Here is a 19921-nt window from a genome sequence, read left to right as displayed (position 1 = left end):
AAAGCCTGAAGAATGTTTAACTTACTGTCGGAACACATAATTATCGCCGCTTTTAATATTTGTTCAGGAAACATATTTTCTTGTACATATATATGTATATATGTATGTATGTATGTATGTATTTATGTAAGTATGTATGTATGTATGTATGTATATATGTATGCATGTGTTACTTGCACAAAGTAGTAAAAATTGTCTTAATTAAAGCCTGAAGAATGTTTAACTTACTGTCGGAACACATAATTATCGCCGCTTTTAATATTTGTTCAGGAAACATATTTTCTTGTACATATATATGTATATATGTATGTATGTATGTATGTATTTATGTAAGTATGTATGTATGTATGTATGTATGTATATATGTATGCATGTGTTACTTGCACAAAGTAGTAAAAATTGTCTTAATTAAAGCCTGAAGAATGTTTAACTTACTGTCGGAACACATAATTATCGCCGCTTTTAATATTTGCTTAGGACAAATATTTTCTTGTGGCCCTATAATTCCCAACTGGTTCTAGTGAGGACTGTAAGGCATGTCTTCTAATTTCGAGTCGGAAAATAGTTCAAGTAATTTCTCTTACCGGTCGAGCAGTGTGTAGTGTATGTGTAGTGTATGTACCGGTGTATGCATGTAAGTATGTAAGTAAGTATGTATGTATGTATGTATGTATGTATGTATGTATGCATGTATGTATGTATGTATGTATGTATGTATGCATGTATGCATGTATGCATGTATGTATGTATGTATGTATGTATGTATGTATGTATGTATGCATGTATGTATGTATGTATGTATGTATGTATGTATGTATGTATGTATGTATGTATGTATGTATGTATGTATGTATGTATGTATGTATGTATGTATGTATGTATGTATGTAGTAAAATGTTGCACAAAGTGGTAAAAATTGTCTTAATTAAAGCCTATAAAATGCCCGAAACGTATTTGAAACGCATTGGCACAATAGCAAATCGTGTGCAGTGTGAGTCAAATTCTGATATTTGACGTTTGAAGTGCATAACTTACTTGAGACAGGATATTAATGTCTAAGCCAAGCTTATAGATAATAATAATAATAATCTAAAGAAAATAGTCCCCCTAGAGATAATTGTGTTGTACAGGCCCAATGCTTTAGATAACCCAACATAAAAATATAAGTAACTGTAATTACAAATTAGTTAAATTAAATTAAATTGAAATTAAAGTATTTTGGGATAATACAAAAATGAATTGTATATCTATTAAATGTAGTCTCTAATCATTTAATACGCTTTTAAAAAACGCGCGCAGGTGAATGAACACAATGCCATCATAGGGTGTGTACACACTGGCGGAATCATATGGTGAGCATACACGTGTATCGGTTGAACAGTTTATGCGTCAATCGACTCCGCGAACTGTAACAAAAAACCCCATTAATATTACATCCCAAAGGCTTTCCTTAAAAATTGGTGCGGCTCATTATGGTGAAAAGACTAACGAAATAGCTGCGTGTCAAATAAAATCACTGCCTTGGATTGTAGCCATACAGAAGTTACGATCTGCTGAAGCTCGAGTTGTCTCCCGCATGAACGCGTTAACAGTCGGCTCTTTGCGGGTGTCTCTCCCAACATTTCGTTGTGCGATTTGAATGAGGCACTTGCATTGGAGCCTCGTCCGCCGAACACAGAACGTTATAAGCGCCACACGCGCTTGCAGGAGCAATTGTCGGCGATTTAAATCGAAAAGAATTGATACGGGCGCGGTGCCATCAGGCCATCAGAACCAGAATCGGCATCGGAATCAAAGAGCACTAAGTGAATCGGAATCATTGCCCTAAGTAAAAGTAGAGTGTATTGTGTAACCTTTCGAGACGATGACAACAGGCCAAAAGGAAGCGGCGTGGGGCAGGGTGGGCTGCCAATGATCATATGATTGCCTAGAGCGGAAAAATACCCAAAAACATAGCAGTCGGCTGGGCATTTCGTTGCCAGAAACGAAAACAACAATACGTAAATCGAAAGGACAAAATATATTTTGCCCTGGTATTCTCCATCTCCCCACCACCATGTACACAATCAACAAGGGACCCAGCAAAATCGTTGCTAAAACGCGTCGCGGTGAGTCCAAAATATCCATGATAATAATGGTTAATAATGCCACAATAGACCCTTCCAAGAGAACAGCTGTTATGTCACAAAAACATACTCAACAAATACGAATACAAATGCTTTAAGAGAACATATGTAGTTTAAGAGAGGAGCAGAAAATCTCTGGCGCTGTTAACTTTTTGTTTTGCCGGCGTTTTCCACTGTAAATTTTATAGCTTTCCATTGCATGTTTTCCATCCGCAGGCCTGGCACAAAATTTTGAAAAATTCGAAAGCATCAAGGAAAGCGGTCGCAGGAACGCCAGTTTCGACCTGAACACTCCCGAGGAGCACAAAAAGTAAGAATGCCATGCCATATGCCCATGACGAAAAATCTTGGGCGCTTATGCAAACGGACGGCACATGGTGAAATGTTGAAAGCGGGAAATGCGGGAAAAGCGGCGGGGCAAAACGTGGAATGGGTTCAAGACCCTCGTCTTATCGCTCTGACATTTTGTCGCAAGAATCCGCGGCGACCTAGCACGGTAATGCTAATTGCTCCCGAGCAAACAGTCTTATTCTCCCTAGGAGACCCATTGGAAACACGTGGGTCAGGCGTCGGTTATCGACTCCTTTTTAATTTAAGCGGAGGCATTGACTTTCCACGTCCGTTACGTCACGGCTCCAACGTAACTCTTTGGGCAACAGCCCACGAAGGCTGTGCCAAAAAAGCGTGATTAATTAATCATTTTACCTGCAAGGGTGTGGAGCTATTGCAAAAGTCTGGCTGCAATCAATGCGTCCAATTTCAATCTTACTTCCAGCTTCTATGCCATCTAGAGTGCCTATAAAAAGTTTAAGAGTGTATATCTGCTTCGTGTTTATCTTTGTGCCTCTTATATCAGCTGTACTGTGCTGACTGCTAAAAGTATCTTATGGATGCGACTTTTCTAGAACTTCACATGGCCGTTGCATCTTCACAGGATCTTCTGGGCATTTAATATATAAATAGATCATATATAGATCACACTCTAAATATAATTTACTTAACCCTTTGCCGAAACTCTTATCTAAATTAATAAGCCAGAAATCCTCGTCAGTCAATGGATGGGTACTGTTTACTATCTGCCACTGTCGATAGCTTATCAGTTCTCATTGCTCTTATAAATAGCAGCAATCAATATACATGTTTATTGAGTTTATAATTGTAATATTTAAAAGCCATTGTAGTCACGATAGTTCGACTAATGCAGCGCACTCGCGCCTTCGCCTTCCTCGAATTAAAATGCATTTAGCGTTCCTCGAACTGAGCAGCGAGTTGTCGAACCCAAGTTACCCCACCTTATTCCTTATTCCCCAAGTGATTTATTTTCGTAGTCCACATGTTTGAGGAGAGCTGTGTGGTTTGCATAAGTGCCTTCTCATGGAAATTCAAACAAATTGTTATTAAAATTGGATACATCTTTTCGAATGTGGAAAACAGCATACCGCGTCCGGTGTTTCAACAGAGTTTCGCCTCCAAGCGGATAACGCCAACCAAACTGATCGAGGATGAGGTGATAACGCCGCAGCACGAGGAAATAATACGTTACATAAATGACTGTAAGTCTGAGCATTTTAAGTTATTAGTATTGAGTTGTGAGTGATTCATTACCTTTTGACAGCATGGAACATGCTGGTGGCGCAGAACCCCTACGACTCGAGCTCATCCGCCAAGCCGCTGGAGAAACCGGTGGCGGATGCCAACAACAACAGCGCCGCCAGTCCTGTGGAGAGCATTATGGCCAACAGCCCGGTGCCCGCAGCCTCGACAGCCACCGTCTGGGTGGAGCCGCCCAGTCCAGTGCTGCAGGACTTCAAGCCCTTCGACCTGGAGTCGTGGTGGGGCCGTCGCCTCTTCCAGAACATCACCAAGAGCCTCTAGGATGGATCGAACGGGCGACCGAGCGGCAGAGCCAGCTCCTTGGTAGTTCTTAACTAGCCAGTGCTTCCTAATGTGCATGTACGTTCGACTGGACATGGGCAAAATCACACTAGATGATGGATAGATACACGATACATTTATCTGTGGACTAAAGCAGATGAGACGAGACACTTGCGTAGTCTTCGGCTAGTGGCTAAGTAGATATCACTTTGGACGTTAGTGGCAGGAGGCCTCCGAGGGGGCAAGTTATCACCTGGCTTAGGTTCTCGCTTATAAAGTGTGTAAATGCAGTAAATTAAGAGTCGTCGCGGTTGGCCAATGTAAATAATCCGATTTCTGATTTACAATTAAGAATGTGTTATAGAGTTTTAAGAAACGTGTCATCTGGATTGCTTCCAGTTTTTTAAAGTCAACACTCGTGTGAATTGTATAAAGCTAAGGTTCAAACTAACTTCAAATTGTTGCAACCCATTTTGGTTTTACTCATTTTTGTAAATGACGATTCCAGTCTAACCATTTGCCTGTATATACTAAGATAATTGGATTTTATTACGTGAACTATAGTTAAGATTTAGGAATATCCCAAGTAGAAATTGGTTGAGCCGATTTCTCGCCACTGGCGTCGCCTGTATTTAGTTTCTCACTATAGGAAGTTTTATGTTTAGCATAAATAAAAAATTCACCAAGTTTCAAAATAATTTTCGCTTTCAAAAACATTTCAAAAGTTAAATCAATGGATGGAAGCGGGAATGCTAATATTCACTTTGTGTAGTTCATTGCAAAAGTACAAATGAATTGTAAGTGTAATAATAAATAAATTGAGATATACCTTCCCTGCTTACATTCAATATTTGCTTAAACATGCAATCTCAAAGCTAAATAGTGAGTAAATAAGTTCGTTTCATAGATTTTTCATCACATATTCGGATTTTCAAATTCAAATTTGGTATATTTCCAAGCAGGTGAGATACTGATACTGAAAGTATATTCTAACGATGTGTCGCACAGCTTTTAGTATTTAATGCCGATCGCAGTTTGGTCACTCTTCCAAGACCTGCCGACGATTTTTTGTCAGGATTAAGTTTATTATTATTTATAAAATAAATCAAAATGTCTGGCGATGATGCGGCCGTTGCGGAGCTGGAATCCCGTCTGGAGGATGTCAACCTGGAGGAAATAGCAGCCCGGCATCGTCGCGAGCGCAAGGAACTGCAGGCCAAGCTGCAGGCCATGAAGAAGAATGCGCCGAAAAACAATAAAAACAAGCGGAAGGAGTTCCTGGAGGAGATGGCTCGGCTGGAAGGAGAGCTGGAGCAGCGTCACAAGGCGGAACTGAAGGCGGCGGAAGACATGGAGGCGCCAGAGGTGCCGGAAGTCAAGGAGCCGGTGGAAAAGCCGCAAGCTGCAGTGCCAGATGACGAGGAAGTTGAGGAAAAGGAGGAGCAGCTGGCGCCCAATCAGCGGGTTTCCAAGGCACAGAAACGCCGGGATAAGAAGGCCAAGGAGGCGCGTGCCCGCGAGGCTGAGATCAAAACTGAGCTGAATAACGCTGCCAATCAGCCAACACCAAAGCTAATCGAACTCCAGCAGATCACAGCAAAGCTATCCCAGCGTCAATTATGCCTTCACCATGTACCCTCCGATGGCGACTGCTTGTACCAGTCCATCAGACACCAACTCATCGTAAATGCTCTTCCAGGTAAAAGTTATCCAGTCAGCCCATTCACTGCATACAGCACCAAAACTAATCCATAATCTTTGTACTAAAGGTCACAGTGTTCAGGAGTTGCGGGAGGAAACTGCCAACTACGTGCGTGCCCACAAGGACTCGCTCATCTCGTACATGGTCCATCCGGAAACAGGAGACCTGCTGAACGACGAACAATTCGAACAGTACTGCCGCGACATAGCCAAAACTCACGCTTGGGGTGGCCACATAGAACTGAAGGCCATATCATCGTTACTCCGGGTGCCCATTGAAGTTATCCAAGCGGAAGGAGCACCGACGCTCTTGGGACAAGAGCAATTCGGTGGATCACCGCTGGTCATATGCTACCACCGCCACATATACCAACTGGGCGCCCACTACAACTCCACGGTGCCAGCAGTCTGAAAGGCAAATGTCCAATGACACCCAACCTCAACTCACTCGATTTTGTAACAGATTGTTTTATTACATATTATGTTGACTTTATAAATACGATGCATTTGGAAGATTTGAATTATTGTCAAAAATTGCAAGTATGTAGTAGTTATATACAATAATAGTCAATATAATAACAATTCTAGGTTAGCTAGCAACTTAGTTAGCTGGATTTGTTCTAAGAAAATATTTCCTATATAGAAAAATAATTTGTTTAGCTCCAATTTAGTTGTCTTGTGACGATTTAGTGTAAATTCAAGCAATAATTTGATTATTCCTCGAGCCTAACTACTTATTACTTGGTAATATTGTTGCAACAACCCATTATTTGTCCTTTTCTAGGTAAAGCGTTCGATTTCAATTATTTGTCCTTCTTGCTGCTCTTGGGCTTCTTGGCAGCCGGCTTGTTGGGGTAAATAGCGAACATGGCGAGCTGAATGCCGCCCAGGACCAGCAGCAAAAGATTCTGCAGCTGGAATAGAAGAATCGGCGGTTACAGATTACCTCCTTCAGTGGAATTAACTGATCACTTACCACCATCACAGTATTCTTAATGGAGATGGCATAAAGCGTCCAGGAAGCTGCCACCAGATTACCTGCAAAGATAATTGGGAACGGCATTCCCTCCGTGCTCTTCTTCTTGATGATCTGCGGCAGATTCAGCAGTGGGGAGCCGACCATCCACACCAGGATGCCGGTGATCAGCATTCCCAGGCGGAACTCGATCTTGGCGGGATCCTCGAAGTTGGCATACGCTGTGATGACCAATAGGAACACCGAGGAGTAGCCGACCTGCTTCCAGATCGTGCTCCTGTTGCCGCTCGAGGCGTAGTAGTAAAATCCGAGCAGGAAGACGAAGTTGATCGCCAGGCCGATTAAATTCGTGTTGATCATGGCAGCATCATTCATAATGTTTGCCAGCTTTAAGCTGAGAATCGTCCTTGAAGGTCCAAGAATTTGTTAATAAATCACTTTCATTTAAATTGAACGGAAAATAGGCTATTGCATTTGAAAACAAATGTAATGCTGATAATGCTCCCAAAAATTGTGTTTTCCAAAAATTAATTGTTTGAGCTAAGAAACCTTTATGTCATTAATTTATAAAGTTCTTGTATATAAAGCTAGAAATATTATAAATTCCAGTTATCTTATAAAATAGACCATAGTTTTGCGTAGGTCGTATAATTTGTTGACCATGTCCAAACCAGTTTTGCTCCATTAAATCGTTACAGAAAGTTCAAATGTAGAGAAATGGAACTTGTTTTCATTTAAAGTGCTCCAGTGAGCATTAATATCAACATTTTATTCCGCCACTTCATTGGAAAACCAGTTTACATATACTATTGTGTTATCAGATGCTATACTAGCAACAGATAGATAAAAAGAGGTACAGGTAGCAGTTGATAAGAAGCTCAGCACGCAGCAAAGCAAATACTCAGCATTATCATCGATCACCCCATCATAGACCCACTACCATGGTGAAATACACCCGTGCTGGCCGAAATGAAATGCAAACTGGCGGGGAGGGAATCGCCCTTGACCCAGACCTCGAGCACCCATTGTATGGAGTGGAATTCGTTTAGCATACAACTGTTGCTTCGCTTGCATGTCTGCGGGTCCTTACACTTGACACAGTCCAAGCTAACACCTTCCGGAAAAGCGACAGTGATGGCATGGCTACTGGGTGCCATATGGCGCTTTAGGTTCTTTTCAGATGCTCACTGTTCCCAGCCAGTAAACAGTGGATACTTTACGCCCTAAAAATAGAGAGTTTCTGGCGGTAAGAGTAAATATCACGAGGGGTCATCCACACCCAGTAGCAATTCGGATTTCGTTACAAAAATGAACAATTATCGAAAATGTGGTGATAAAGATAATGTTTTGCTACGCAAACACTGCAATTCACTTGTAGTAATAGGCAGTGCTATAATTACAGAGCTTATTGTGTGTGGGTACGGCTGACAGGCACATCATTCCCATCACCACCACTGGTGGCCACCCCCTGGAATCTGGGCAGCCGCTTTATGCCGAGCACGTGGAGAGGGCAAGGCGCCTATCTCGCGCCCGTCGTATAAACGGCGGCTCTCCCAGATTTGGACAGACTCTGCCGCACCGGATCGGCATTCGTAATAGGGAGCTCTAGAATTATACACTCCAGATAAGCTGCGCGGCGATAAGACAGCCAAGGTGCTGGCTGGTTCCCGTGATTCCCGACCAGGATGCGGGTTCGAAATGTAACGGTCGCGGAAGATCGAAGCGGAATTCCCCTTCGCCACCGGGTGATGTAATCGATTCCATTGTTATCTTCTCGAATCGAGGGCAAAAACGAATTCGGAACGGCCTTGAGGAGAGTCGATTCTGTGGTGTCATGGCGACAGTTCAAAAATTTAATCAATTGCCACACAGATGCGCTGGCTTTTGTAGTTTCCGCTCTCTTTCCTGCCCCCCACTGGTGTTCTGCGATGCAGTGGAGGCTACTTACAGCACCACTCCGAAGAGAAAAGGTCCCACCGGGTAGACGTCGCTGCTGCCCTTCTTGCGGATGTCGTTCATCAGGAAGACTCCGGACAGGAATTGCAGGGTAGTAATCGTGCCGGCTACCTTGGCGATGAGTTCGCTGTGCGGCGCCAAGAGATCTCCCAGTGCCTCCATGGCTGCCTTTCAAACGAGTTATGTGGGGACGGGAGGGGCCGAGTGCCGCGAGAGTATAAACAAATGAACGAAAACAAAAACTAACGACCGGACCGTTGGACCGACTGGCGGCTGCCGCAACAACAAACGAACAAATACTGAGCCCCAACGGCGGGGCTGGCAACCTTTTATAATCGAGAATCCCCTAGAAATGGACACGCCTCTCCGATTGCCCCAACGTTATCGCCCGCGGAAGCTTATCGGATACGAATTGAATTTCAAACTTCCACGAAGCGAGGCCGCATGGCAGAGCAGTTGGGGTTTCTCTCCGCGGCAACAGGCAAGTATTCCCCAGGGAGCATCTTCTTTTCCTCTGGTATCAATAAATAGACGTCAAATAATAGCTTAAGCTGGGCAAGTGCGCTGATTACTTGAGTTTGTGCTGATCAAACTGAAAGTCACTTGCGAATAAGAGTGTGGAGCTCGAGGAAGATATCTGATGCATCTTGCGGCTATTGGAATTCCACGAGTATGCTTACAAAATCAATTTTATTCAAACTTATCCAACTACAGTCGTAAATAGCCATGCTCACACCTCCTCCTTCAGCACATGCTTCTTTTTCTCGCTGACGTAGGGCACCCTCTTACTCTTCTTGGTGTGCTTGCGCACATTGGCCTCCTTGACCTGCTCCTTATCCTTGACCGCGCGCATCTTCTTCTGTGCATTGAGCACGTGACGCGGCACCTGCCGGTGGCGGGCGATTCGCTTGATCTGCGGATGAGCGGCATACTTCTGCTTCAGCGCCTCCTGGTAGTTGAAGTTGACCCGCTCACGTGGACGGATGACTCCCAGCTTTTCGGATGCATTCGCCTTCCACATGCGGACGTTCATTTCGTCGGAGCCGGAGAAAACGTATCGATTATCCAGGGACCAGGCCACGCAGACCACGTGCTGCATGCGTTTCGTGTGGTAAATATCCCGCGAGTGACTGTGGTGGGCATTGTAAAGCCGGATGGTCTTGTCATAGCTGGCCGAGACGAATTCCTTGCCCGTGGGCGAGTAGTCCACATCAGTGACGGCGGAAACGTGGTCAAAGTGAACCTTCAGCGGCGTTTGCAGCTTGCGGGTGTCAAAGGTATAAAGGCTGCAAAGGATATAAGGTCTAGCAATAGCTCCTCTTCGATAAGCCACTTGCAATTACTCACTTGCAATCCTCGTTGGCCACTGTGAAGTTGAACGCCTCCATGGGATTCCAGGCCAACTTGTTGCTCTTCATGGTGAGGACGACCTTCCGTAATGGCTGCGCCTCTCTCTGGTCGTACAGGATAATGCTGCGATCGCTGGCGCAGCAGGCCAGAATGCTAGTTTCCACGGGGTTATAGGATATGGTGTGTAGGGTATCGACGCCCCACTTTAGAGTCTTCAGGGGATCGTTGTGACTTTCGTCCCAAATGGCGCATACCTCGCCACAGGTGGCGAACTTGTTATCCTTGCGATTGTGCGAGATGCCGTGGAGTCCGAATTTACTCAGTATAGTGTTCACCGGCACCTCATCCTCGCCGACTTCAGGAGCCTCTGCCTTCCACACCTTGATGGTTTTATCGTCGCCCACGGTGAAGATGCGAGCTCCGTTCTGGGTGTAAGCAATGCCGCGAACGAAACCGTCGTGGGCCACGAAGTTCCGAGAGCTAATACGATTTGCCAAATCCCAAATGCGCACTTCGCCGTCATAGGCGCCGGTGGCCAGGGTGGAAAGTTGCTTGGGATGCTTCCCAAAGCAGGAGACTCCGTCGCGATGTCCGCTCAAGTTGCAGACGAAGGGCTTGGCAAACACTCGGTCCAACTTGGTGGCATTCAGGGCACGCACGTATTCCCTGGGACCCTCCAAAGGATGCAGCGATGGATCGTAGTTCCTGGGCACTGAAAGTGGCGTTCTGTTAATTAGCCTCAACTCCTGCTTATTTGCGCTTACTTTTGTGCTGTTGCAGTTTGGTTTCCCGGACATAGTTATCCGGGTTGCGACTAATCATTTTCACCTTCATTCTGATGGCATTTGCTGCGCTTTTCTGCGGCGTAGAAATAAATTATTCGTGAATTTCGAACGTAAACAACATGTGCGTGGTGCAGTGTTGCCGTACGGTAGGACAGTCAGCTGGCAGCATACTGTAGCGGGTTTCGGGTGTGGCAACACTGATGTGAAACTTTTGGGGAAGCACTGAAATTTCGAAATTTTGGCGGGAACTTAGGGCCTAATTCAATTTCATAATCATTTTCAATTGCAATTTGCTATTGCTATTTTATTCCATTGTATACCCAACGCAATACTGAACAATTTCTTTTGCCTTCTACTTAGTACTGATAGCAACCAAAAACGGCAGCAATGCAGACAAAACTGCCACCGTCGTAGGTGAATGTTACGTAATTATCAGACAGCTCATCCCAAATGGCGCGAGCGCCATAGAAACAACCGGCTCCGGTCTGCTGATACAGCATTATGTTCACCACGTGCTTGTACCTCGGAGAAGAGCCGCGACCCTTCATCTTAATGTTGATATCATCGGCGACCTCGCGGCTCCATTTAAGAGCTTCCGACTGATTGTAGCTCTTGTTGGCCAGCTTGTCCCTGACCACTTGGGCCACCAGCAGGCGAATGTACGGCAATGGGAACTTCTTGCCGAAGGCTGGTCCCATGTTGTAGGCGTTGTAGATGGTGACATCAGATGCCGGCTTGTCCTCGTTTCCGGGCTCCCATTCGTCGTCGGAGTCACTATGGGACATTCCATCGGATCGGCTGTCTCCGCTGACCGCGGACGCTCGAATGAAGTCCTTTCCAGTCGACATGGCTTTGGGTCTACTTGTCGACATTTTTGCGATATTTGTATCGCAGTGTTTCGTTCAATCGCTATGTTTCTGTTGGAATAACCGAGAAGTGAAGCCAACTAATCAAATGGGACACATTTTTCCTGGCCACCTGGTTTTCCTAAAAGGAAAAAACCCTGCAGAAATATACGCAAGTTTTGAGCCTGGCAATGATAATGATATCTATGGTTTTGTTGGGTTTTATTTTGCATAAACATATTTTTGTTTTTTTTTTACACTTTTCATTGGCTAAATGAAGCAATTTTTTTCTAGATAAAGGACTTCAATGCTAACCTAACGTTAAGTAGAAACTAAAAGTGAAGATTTAACGAGCTGAATGCCTGTGACTGCGGATGCGAGGCTGTCGATTGGAGCAACTGTGAACGTAAGTGCCACTGCTGGAACTTGAGGGATCCTTGGCCCGCGGAGTGAGTGCATCATTGTCTGGATTCTGGTGCTGGCTCTGGCCCCTTCCCATTTGCTCCTTCTTGAGCTGCTGCTGCTGAAGCTCGTGGACTTTTCGCAGGCAGCAGCAGTTGCGAAGGGCATCCATAAAGCACTCCAGGTTCCTGCGAAAGTTCTCCAGATGCTCCGGAGAAATGGGCGTCTTCTCCGCATGACAGCACTCATCGATGGCCACCTGGGCGTGGAAGATGCACTCACTGGCCTGGCCGAGTGTGTTCTTCAGGTTGAAGATTTGCTGTTTCTTCTTCAACTGCATCTGGATATACCGAGTGCACAGCATCTCGAAGCGGCGCTGTTCACTCCGGTACTCATCGAATAGCTCGTCATATTTGGAGTGCAGCTCCTCCGTTTCGCATTTCAGTACCTTGAGGGCCTTCTCCCTCTTGGCCAACTGCCGACGACTCTGGCGATGGGACACGGAGAGCTCATCGTATCTGCAAATACGTCCGGGTACTAACTATATGGTAACTATATATAAAGTGCATAAAACTTGGTAAAACATGCCATAGACATTGAAGTCTAATAAAGTGCCCGAACACTCACCGCTGTTGCATGAGCAGGGGACTGATGGAGTCGTACAACTCCCCAATGGAGTTCACATGGGATCCGCTGGGGCGGATCTCCTCCGGATCGCTCTCGGCCGAACTGGAGCTATCGATGCCCCGGAGCAGCTGCACCAGTCGCCCGTTCCGCTTCTTCTCCGTGTCTAGGGAAAACACCAGTTCCTGAACCCGTTCCGTCTGCCGATCGAGGGCCATTCGCAGCTTGAATTCCTGCTGCCGATCCTCGTGAATTGTGTGCTCCAGTTCGTTCACCAGTCGCAGTATCTGCTGGACGGTCTGCTGGTAGGGATTGACCACCTGGTCTTTGCTCAGGCTTGCAGCCGCCGAGGCCAGGCGATTTTCGCCCAGTGTAAAGGCCTCGTCCTCTTCGTCCTCTTCGTCCTCTTCGTCCTGCGAGGGAACCAGGAGACTGGAATCGGAGACGGGATCGAAATGGGAATTCTCGGAAGAGCAGCTCGACGTGGAGCTAGAAGTGGCCAGGGAACGACCCAAGTCCCCCTTCCTGGTGGCGGTTCCAAAGCCTAGACCGTTGCTCACACTCCTCAGGATGGTACTCAGGTTCATCCTTGGTCCTTTCCCACTGCGTGTCGCTGTCGTCGTCGATGTCTCCGTCTTGTCACCTGACTGTGAAAATACTCAGGTGTGTGCTGCTTCGTGTGCTCGGGTTGTTTGTCACTAACTGACTGCCTACTTGTGAGTACACGGGAAGGAACAAATGTGATAAAATACTTGGGTTTCGAAATATTTCGAATTTTGTAGATATGATACTCTATCAATGGCTTGCACATTTCATTAAATAGCTGGAAATCAATTTAGGTGTAATTATGTTTTGTAATGTTTCCGAACAGTAATCGGAGATTTTTTCGAGTATACCAACAGCTATCCGAAAGTTGGTGCCTGCCAGGCTCACTTTCCATATGGTATCGCACAACTTTTTAAATTGGTTTCAGTTTTAACACCTTTGCCTTCAGTTTCCCCGGCACTCAATCAAAGTTGTCGTTTCTCCGCCACCGATTTCTGAAGGCTTTTCCGACTTTCCCCAACTGCCTTCCCAGGTTTCCTCTGGTGTTTGTTAGTCGTGCGTAAATTGCCATTAGCCAAAAAGGGTTTCCAAGACTTGATACACTTATTGCATTTTTATGGGCCAACTTTTGTTGTTTTTTCCTCAGTTTTCCTCTTCCTTTGGTTTTGCTGACATAGGGCGCTGCATGTATCCTTGATTAAGAGGGATACGTATTGAAAACTTGATTGAGGTAATTTTGCAATTGGTAGAGAATGTCTAGAACGCTCAGGAGTTGCCTTTGCGTCATGGGATTCAGTAAAATCCTTGAACAAATGATAACGAAGTTGAAGTTAGTTTATGCCATTTTCTTCTAGATAAAAAAGGATTCTAGTATTGGGTACGACTTCTCACATATGTAGAGGCATTCATACTCGCACTTCTTCTCATTTACATCTAATTCACTTAAGGTATAATTCGCGGCGTCATCTCGCTCACAAAACTCGTTTCTATTATGAGTCTTGTGTTCAACCTGGTTGAATGTATCTAATTTGACAGATCTACCAGCAGAGGGCCAACCGAAGATTCCTTCCTGCGCCAAATCCGCTGCCAAAGTCCAGTATAAATCATCTATATCGTTCTTGAAGAGATACTGGTTGACCAAGTCCCATTCCTCAAGGGTCTCAAAAACAATTAAATGGGCGCCTTTTCGCTGACAGGACTCGGCTGCATCAATCAAATTTGCTTTCGTCCTAGTCTCAATGTAATAATATCCGCGGCCGATTCTAACAAATGCGCCTTTCGTAATGTTCCGATAAGTAAAAGCACTTTCTTCACTAGCTGCTGCCACTTGATAACCTCCAGCTAGAGAAAGCATTAGTAGAGTGCACTTGATAAGCATTTTGCGATTATTGAGTGAAGCGCCATTAGACTAAGATGTTTATACCCGTACAAGTTTTCAGAGAGTATTTATCTCATCCTTTTCTTATAGGAAAAATGCTGTTTACCCGTCAACATCAGCATTGTATGCGCACCTATTGACCATTAGTTGTTAAGACGGGAGCAACAGGTGATCCAATAAAATAATAAGCGACAAAACCTTCAAAGCCGTCGATTATTTAACCCCTTGAGTTGAAATTCTGCTTGGTGATCACATCCAATGATATCGAGAAAGGAGGTTCCCTCGACAAGCCGAAGCTTTTATACCCTTGCAGTAATTATAAATATCAAAAAATAGGTTGTACCGCATTGGAACAATTTATGAGCAAAAAAAACAACGAAAAATGTATTACATTTCGACTGTTTTCAATTTATTGGTATATCAAATTAGAGTATTTTATCATTAAAAACAATAAAACAATTATTTTTTTTATTGTTTTTAATTAATTATAACTGTCGCGATGGCTGCAATATGATATTTCTAAAAAACTCCTGTATACCGATGCCTGAAAAAGTCCAATAGCCCCAAATGTAGTCGGCCTATTAATCCATTATGTTCAATTATTTCAATTATTCAATTGATATTTAATTATACATTTTTCCTGATTAAATAAAGGAGTGCCTCGACTGACCAATATCAACTTAATCTGTCAAGGAATCTTAACAATAATTAATTTCATAATTAATAATAATATATAAATATTCCATGTTTTAATGCCAGCTGACCCGCTTTAGAGGAAAAAATTCGCTAACATGTTTGTTTTTGAGTGTAGAGTTCGAAGAAAATATTTGAAGTTCAATATTTGTATAGCTCTAATAGTCGCCGTAAAAGTCGTCAGATCGACTGAAATAGTAAACCTGATCAAAATGAAAATGTTGGATGTGCTTTTATGTTTTTCCCACCTAAATTCCATTCAGTACAATGCGAAGATCTCAGTTCTCATTTGGTGTTCTCTGTTGCCCTCGAGCAAAATTCCCTGGTATTTTATGGTTTTTAGTTTCCAACTCCCATTCTTCGTCTTAAAATAATTTGTTTAATTCCCCTTCGTTGGTGTATTGTTATTGATATAAAGGCTGGATGCAACAAATAGAATTTAATCTAATCTGCATTTTCGAGCTTTATTAAACAACAAAGATTTTCTCCACGCTCTTATCTGCATTCGCAGAACGTAAACATGAACGTTTTCTCTTAGTTGACCGTCTTTCTCTATTTTCTCTGACTGGCTCTCTCTTTTCACTTATTGTCTTTTGTAACAGCTGAGCCATCGTTCGGAATTTTCCTCAGTAAAGCTCCGTCAACGTTGGCGGCTGGCCGCTTCCAAAAAATATTCATTAGAAAGTTGACACAAAAAGTTTGTTATTAAAATTAATCCAAATTGAAGTAATAAAGATAATGGCTCGCCTAATTTCCGGAGTACGCACTTTGTTCCGTCGCTATCCATTCGTGACCAATAGCGCCATCTATGGGAGTCTTTATGTGGGCGCCGAGTATTCCCAGCAATTCGCATCCAAGCGCTGGCTGGCCGTAAGTAATTGCATTTACAGACACTAGTGTGGATATACCCGATATCCCACATCCGAGGGGTATATCTGGCATATCTGGCGATTTCTAATCCTGTTTATGTGCCTGGTAGACGGCGAGCGAGCAGGAGGATATCGATTATGCAACAATAGGAAGATATGCCGTGATGGGCACTGCGGTGTATGCCCCAACACTTTACCTTTGGTTCGTGCCTTTCAGATAAATGAATCTGTACATACCCACATATTATAATTACTTGTACATGTGAACAGTGGCGGCCAACATAGTAGCTCTGCTTTTCTGTTTGAATTCCGATGGTTTAATTTTATAATAATGCTATGAACTCAATTAGAATCTAATTATCATGATAAAATCAATTACATTTTTTACAAAAATTTTGAAATCTTGCACAAATTTGTGATTATAGCATATGTAATTTAAATTACGGAACTAGTATGTTGACCGCGGCTGCCTCTCCATACTAACACTTCGGTGGACCATTCAATTTACTCACCATTCACCCATACTTTTTATTTCCTCAATTTGCTTCGCCGTACGCTTCTGTTGTTGTCTTTGCCTTTATCAATTTGTTTACGATTCCGTAAAAGCTCCATGAGCACGTGTCGCAAGTCAAGAGCATGTCTCTCCGCCACTCACTTTTTCTTCACACTTTCTCTTTAGAAGCACCCTCGCCACCAGAGCACCAAGCTTTTCCTCTTCAGTTGAGTGAGAGGGAAAAGCTAACCAGAAAAGCACGCAACGCACTGATAAAATGGGGCATATTTGCACGACACAAAAGTCAAAATGCAACGTAAGTTTGGGATAATAATAAAAATAATGAAGGAAGTTAGCTGCCGGGAATCACCATTCGAAAAACAAAACATGCAAAAGAAAACAGGAAGCACACAAGGATATACAAACACTAGCCCGGAATATTAAAACTACATATCACACAGCCGTACTGGTTCAAACACTTACACATAAATGCATATATACACCATAAATTTAATACATATACACCAAAAACCTTTATAAACTGTAACTCCAAAAGCACTCTGTATACCAAAAATGATCTTGCTTACTTAGCCTGCTTTAGCATTATTTGTATATCTCAAAGATAATTAGGCACAACTAGTATAATAATTCAAATAATTAATTTCGCAGGTACAAATGGTTAGATCGCGCTTTTCCCGGCACCACTAAAGTTATAATAGTTAAAAAATTAGTACTTGACCAGTTTGTACTAACGCCTTATCTTCTAACTGTGTTTTATGCGGGTAAGATCTTTTAAAGTAAAGTAAAAATGTAGGTTTGTCAATATAACAAACTAATTTGCACTTCCAGGCATGTCCATCATGGAGGGAAGTGAGGATATTTCCCTGGAACTACGAGAAAAGTTCGTGCCGACTTTTATGCGTTCCTGCATTTTCTGGTTGCCCGCCCAGGCCTTGAACTTTTCCCTGGTGGCACCTCGATTCCGTGTCATCTATATGGGTATTTGTGGACTAATTTGGGTGAATATTCTCTGCTGGACCAAGCGGCAGAGTCTGCCAGTGGCAACGAAAGAAATTGCAAGTGATTCGAGTAACCATGCAGCTGCCATAAGGAATTCCGAAACATGAGATTTTAATATACACACCATATCCATGTATATAGTCCTAGATAGTTTTTGACAATGCATTGCCAAATAAAGGAGAGGCAAAGAGTCTGCTGGACTTATTTATTTAACCTGATTGCAATGCGTCGGTATACAGTGCGTATGATTGATGTTCCCATAAACGGAAACTCATCAATTACTACTTACCCTCTATTCATCTCTATTTGTGTGAGTGTTAGTGGGAGTGCGAGTGTGGGTGTGTCTGCTGTTTATCAGCGCGCGTGTGTAAGCGCGTTAAATTGTGTGCGTGTGTGCGTAAATGTTTCCATCAACATTTGCCACATACAAACAATAAAGAACTTTCCTCCCCGAACACCGAGCCCCGAACCTGCGGACTCCAATTGATGGGACATACAGCGAAAACTTCAATTTTGAAAATTATTATATTATCAATTGCCCTTCTTTTGGTATAGCCGTAGCCAGGTGCGCTTCGTCACTACGTGCACTGCCGACCACAGTGGTAATTGAGCTTCCTCACAAATGTGAATATAAGTGCTTTTGTATGTTTGGGGTTCTTTTTGCCTTAACATTTATAGTGGATACTGCTCCCCAATTTATGTCTCTTGTTCAATGGCAGCTATCCGTGGCTAAATGCATTGTAATTCCCTGATCGCATTAACTTTTTGCCTAATTATTGCTCATCTCTACCATCTCGGCCGAATGATGCCCCTGACCCTTGACCCACGAGCTCCCGGAGCGCCCTGCAAAACTAATTAGACGTGGCGTGTTTCGGCTGCCTCCCTTCGATATCCGCCCCATGTAAATGCGTTGTGTGTGTGCGTCTGTTTAACTTATTGCTGTCTATTTAAATTGCAATTTGTCAATATGCGTGTGTGTTGTAGTTACCGCACGCCCATCTGAGGCCACCTCCTTGTTTTTCCTCACTGCTTTCCATTGCACTGGAAAAAATTGTGCCTGGGATTCTGGAAACATTTTCTATAACTAATAAAAGTGCTGAGGCTGGAAACTTAGGAGCAAGCTGAGCAAATTGAATGAGTCGAAATGGAGAAATATTATCAAACTATTGGCCCTACTAAGAAATACATTCATTTCTCAGTTTCCAATGCCAATTTCTCGCTGTGTAGGCAGCCTTACAATTAAACTTCTTGTGCACTCATTAACAGCACATAACGTTGGCCCAGCCCGAGTCCAGGCTGAATTTGCTAAACTTGGCAGACATCGCAGCTCCAGTTTAACCGACCCTCTGGGCCACCGTTCCCCCAAGAATTCTCTTGGCCAGAAAGGCGTCTACTTCCTTTGGACCTCCTGCGAAGGTCCTTTTCCCCACGCCTTTGACTTTGACGTCTTCGCTGGATTCTCTAGGTTGCTGCTGGTTCCTGGTTCGTTTTTTGTGTGTTTCCTTTTTTTTTATTTACATCTGCTTGTTTGTTCAAAGCGGAAAATTAATTCCATCTTGGCTTGTTTCCGTTTATCTTGAAAAAGTATTTCGTCGTCTTTTCGCTTTATACCGTAGTCCACCTCGCCTCTTCAACGGCGCCCCATTTTGTTTTACTTTTATTTTCGACAGCCTGCTGACCAGCTGAAAACTGCTTTTCCTACTTTATATTTGAGTGTGGAGCCGGGGCCAGGGACTATTTACTTCATCTACTCGTTCTGGGCGGACTTTTCGGGTCTTTCCCGGTCCGCTGTAGAAGTGAAGGGTATTTGCGGTTGTCTATGCGATCGGAGCAGGGAATACTTTCATATTATCTTGCATTATTTTTTAAGCCAGGCACAGAAAGCCAACGATGAAGTTATTTATTAAATAATAATGATAAATTATTAGCATAATTTAGTTTCAAGTACAACATTTATTTGGCATTGATATATGCAGAGCTAAATCCTAGCTCATGCTGCATGAGTATAATATATTATCCGAAAACGATTGCGACTATGCAAACATGATTTAACTTACTCCCGCAGGACAGTGGACTTCATATATTTATACAAACGCTTCAATCTCTATAAGAATTTTCCCATTAGAGCATACAGAGTTCCGCGTCCTGTGGCCATTCGTGTTTGGCTTTCCACTTTTGTTTTGTTTTGCTTTGGCTGTTTGCCTTGGGTGGGCGGCGGGTCCTTGGCCCCGCCCACTTCCTGTCGCTCCAGCCATCGTGGCGTGAAACTAGCGCGTCGCCCA

At 43.6% G+C, this 19921-nt stretch overlaps 7 protein-coding genes across 8 annotated transcripts; 3 read left to right on the top strand and 4 right to left on the bottom strand.

The window, feature by feature from the left end:
- The first annotated feature begins 1568 nt into the window (after positions 1 to 1568).
- Positions 1569 to 4699, top strand: LOC6544341 (MAPK regulated corepressor interacting protein 2). Its single transcript, XM_001973048.3, has 4 exons — positions 1569 to 2108; positions 2343 to 2436; positions 3561 to 3679; positions 3742 to 4699. The coding sequence occupies exons 1-4, from the start codon at positions 2057 to 2059 to the stop codon at positions 3999 to 4001; spliced, it is 525 nt and encodes a 174-aa protein (XP_001973084.1). The 5' UTR covers positions 1569 to 2056; the 3' UTR covers positions 4002 to 4699.
- A 312-nt stretch (positions 4700 to 5011) lies between these two features.
- On the top strand, positions 5012 to 6333 carry LOC6544340 (deubiquitinase OTUD6B). The gene is made up of 2 exons (XM_001973047.3): positions 5012 to 5700; positions 5771 to 6333. Exons 1-2 carry the CDS (start codon positions 5112 to 5114, stop codon positions 6112 to 6114), a joined length of 933 nt encoding a protein of 310 aa, XP_001973083.1. The 5' UTR covers positions 5012 to 5111; the 3' UTR covers positions 6115 to 6333.
- LOC6544339 (sugar transporter SWEET1) lies at positions 6155 to 8942 on the bottom strand. The gene is made up of 3 exons (XM_026977389.1): positions 8627 to 8942; positions 6679 to 7084; positions 6155 to 6616 (listed from the first exon to the last, which is right to left on the bottom strand). The coding sequence occupies exons 1-3, from the start codon at positions 8794 to 8796 to the stop codon at positions 6506 to 6508; spliced, it is 687 nt and encodes a 228-aa protein (XP_026833190.1). The 5' UTR covers positions 8797 to 8942; the 3' UTR covers positions 6155 to 6505.
- Positions 8943 to 9307: 365 nt separating this feature from the next.
- LOC6544338 (DDB1- and CUL4-associated factor 13) lies at positions 9308 to 10937 on the bottom strand. The gene is made up of 3 exons (XM_001973045.3): positions 10749 to 10937; positions 9982 to 10696; positions 9308 to 9920 (listed from the first exon to the last, which is right to left on the bottom strand). Exons 1-3 carry the CDS (start codon positions 10816 to 10818, stop codon positions 9365 to 9367), a joined length of 1341 nt encoding a protein of 446 aa, XP_001973081.1. The 5' UTR covers positions 10819 to 10937; the 3' UTR covers positions 9308 to 9364.
- A 105-nt stretch (positions 10938 to 11042) lies between these two features.
- Positions 11043 to 11710, bottom strand: LOC6544337 (tctex1 domain-containing protein 2). Its single transcript, XM_001973044.3, has one exon. The coding sequence runs from the start codon at positions 11639 to 11641 to the stop codon at positions 11126 to 11128; it is 516 nt and encodes a 171-aa protein (XP_001973080.1). The 5' UTR covers positions 11642 to 11710; the 3' UTR covers positions 11043 to 11125.
- A 113-nt stretch (positions 11711 to 11823) lies between these two features.
- Positions 11824 to 13365, bottom strand: LOC6544317. The gene is made up of 2 exons (XM_001973043.3): positions 12644 to 13365; positions 11824 to 12534 (listed from the first exon to the last, which is right to left on the bottom strand). The coding sequence occupies exons 1-2, from the start codon at positions 13225 to 13227 to the stop codon at positions 11961 to 11963; spliced, it is 1158 nt and encodes a 385-aa protein (XP_001973079.1). The 5' UTR covers positions 13228 to 13365; the 3' UTR covers positions 11824 to 11960.
- Positions 13366 to 15814: 2449 nt separating this feature from the next.
- On the top strand, positions 15815 to 17830 carry LOC6544316 (mpv17-like protein). 2 transcript variants are annotated; one of them, XM_001973042.3, is made up of 4 exons: positions 15815 to 16127; positions 16237 to 16328; positions 17289 to 17401; positions 17469 to 17830. In XM_001973042.3, the coding sequence occupies exons 1-4, from the start codon at positions 15996 to 15998 to the stop codon at positions 17744 to 17746; spliced, it is 615 nt and encodes a 204-aa protein (XP_001973078.1). In that variant the 5' UTR covers positions 15815 to 15995; the 3' UTR covers positions 17747 to 17830. The 2 variants fall into 2 exon arrangements, with proteins under 2 accessions (XP_001973078.1, XP_015013059.1); XM_015157573.2 differs by lacking the exons at positions 15815 to 16127; positions 16237 to 16328 and adding an exon at positions 16397 to 16935.
- Positions 17831 to 19921: the final 2091 nt, after the last annotated feature.

Source organism: Drosophila erecta, unplaced genomic scaffold (genome assembly GCF_003286155.1).
Source record: "Drosophila erecta strain 14021-0224.00,06,07 unplaced genomic scaffold, DereRS2 tig00000021-arrow-pilon, whole genome shotgun sequence".
Taxonomy (NCBI): Eukaryota; Metazoa; Arthropoda; class Insecta; order Diptera; family Drosophilidae; genus Drosophila; species Drosophila erecta.
Note: the sequence above shows the minus strand (reverse complement) of the source record. Positions and strands in the feature narration are given on the sequence as shown.

Coding starts and splice junctions, on each gene's coding strand:
- LOC6544341 (XM_001973048.3), top strand. CDS start 2,057: ATGTACACAATCAACAAGGGACCCAGCAAAATCGTTGCTAAAACGCGT. Junction 2,437..3,560: donor ACTCCCGAGGAGCACAAAAA/GTAAGAATGCCA, acceptor TGTGGAAAACAG/CATACCGCGTCCGGTGTTTC. Junction 3,680..3,741: donor AATACGTTACATAAATGACT/GTAAGTCTGAGC, acceptor ACCTTTTGACAG/CATGGAACATGCTGGTGGCG.
- LOC6544340 (XM_001973047.3), top strand. CDS start 5,112: ATGTCTGGCGATGATGCGGCCGTTGCGGAGCTGGAATCCCGTCTGGAG. Junction 5,701..5,770: donor CATCGTAAATGCTCTTCCAG/GTAAAAGTTATC, acceptor TTTGTACTAAAG/GTCACAGTGTTCAGGAGTTG.
- LOC6544339 (XM_026977389.1), bottom strand. CDS start 8,796: ATGGAGGCACTGGGAGATCTCTTGGCGCCGCACAGCGAACTCATCGCC. Junction 7,085..8,626: donor TTTCTCTTCGGAGTGGTGCT/GTAAGTAGCCTC, acceptor TGGACCTTCAAG/GACGATTCTCAGCTTAAAGC. Junction 6,617..6,678: donor TTAAGAATACTGTGATGGTG/GTAAGTGATCAG, acceptor CTTCTATTCCAG/CTGCAGAATCTTTTGCTGCT.
- LOC6544338 (XM_001973045.3), bottom strand. CDS start 10,818: ATGAAGGTGAAAATGATTAGTCGCAACCCGGATAACTATGTCCGGGAA. Junction 10,697..10,748: donor CAAACTGCAACAGCACAAAA/GTAAGCGCAAAT, acceptor CGCCACTTTCAG/TGCCCAGGAACTACGATCCA. Junction 9,921..9,981: donor GTGGCCAACGAGGATTGCAA/GTGAGTAATTGC, acceptor TATCCTTTGCAG/CCTTTATACCTTTGACACCC.
- LOC6544337 (XM_001973044.3), bottom strand. CDS start 11,641: ATGTCGACAAGTAGACCCAAAGCCATGTCGACTGGAAAGGACTTCATT.
- LOC6544317 (XM_001973043.3), bottom strand. CDS start 13,227: ATGAACCTGAGTACCATCCTGAGGAGTGTGAGCAACGGTCTAGGCTTT. Junction 12,535..12,643: donor CCCCTGCTCATGCAACAGCG/GTGAGTGTTCGG, acceptor ACGTATTTGCAG/ATACGATGAGCTCTCCGTGT.
- LOC6544316 (XM_001973042.3), top strand. CDS start 15,996: ATGGCTCGCCTAATTTCCGGAGTACGCACTTTGTTCCGTCGCTATCCA. Junction 16,329..17,288: donor GCCCCAACACTTTACCTTTG/GTTCGTGCCTTT, acceptor TTAATTTCGCAG/GTACAAATGGTTAGATCGCG. Junction 17,402..17,468: donor TCTAACTGTGTTTTATGCGG/GTAAGATCTTTT, acceptor TTGCACTTCCAG/GCATGTCCATCATGGAGGGA.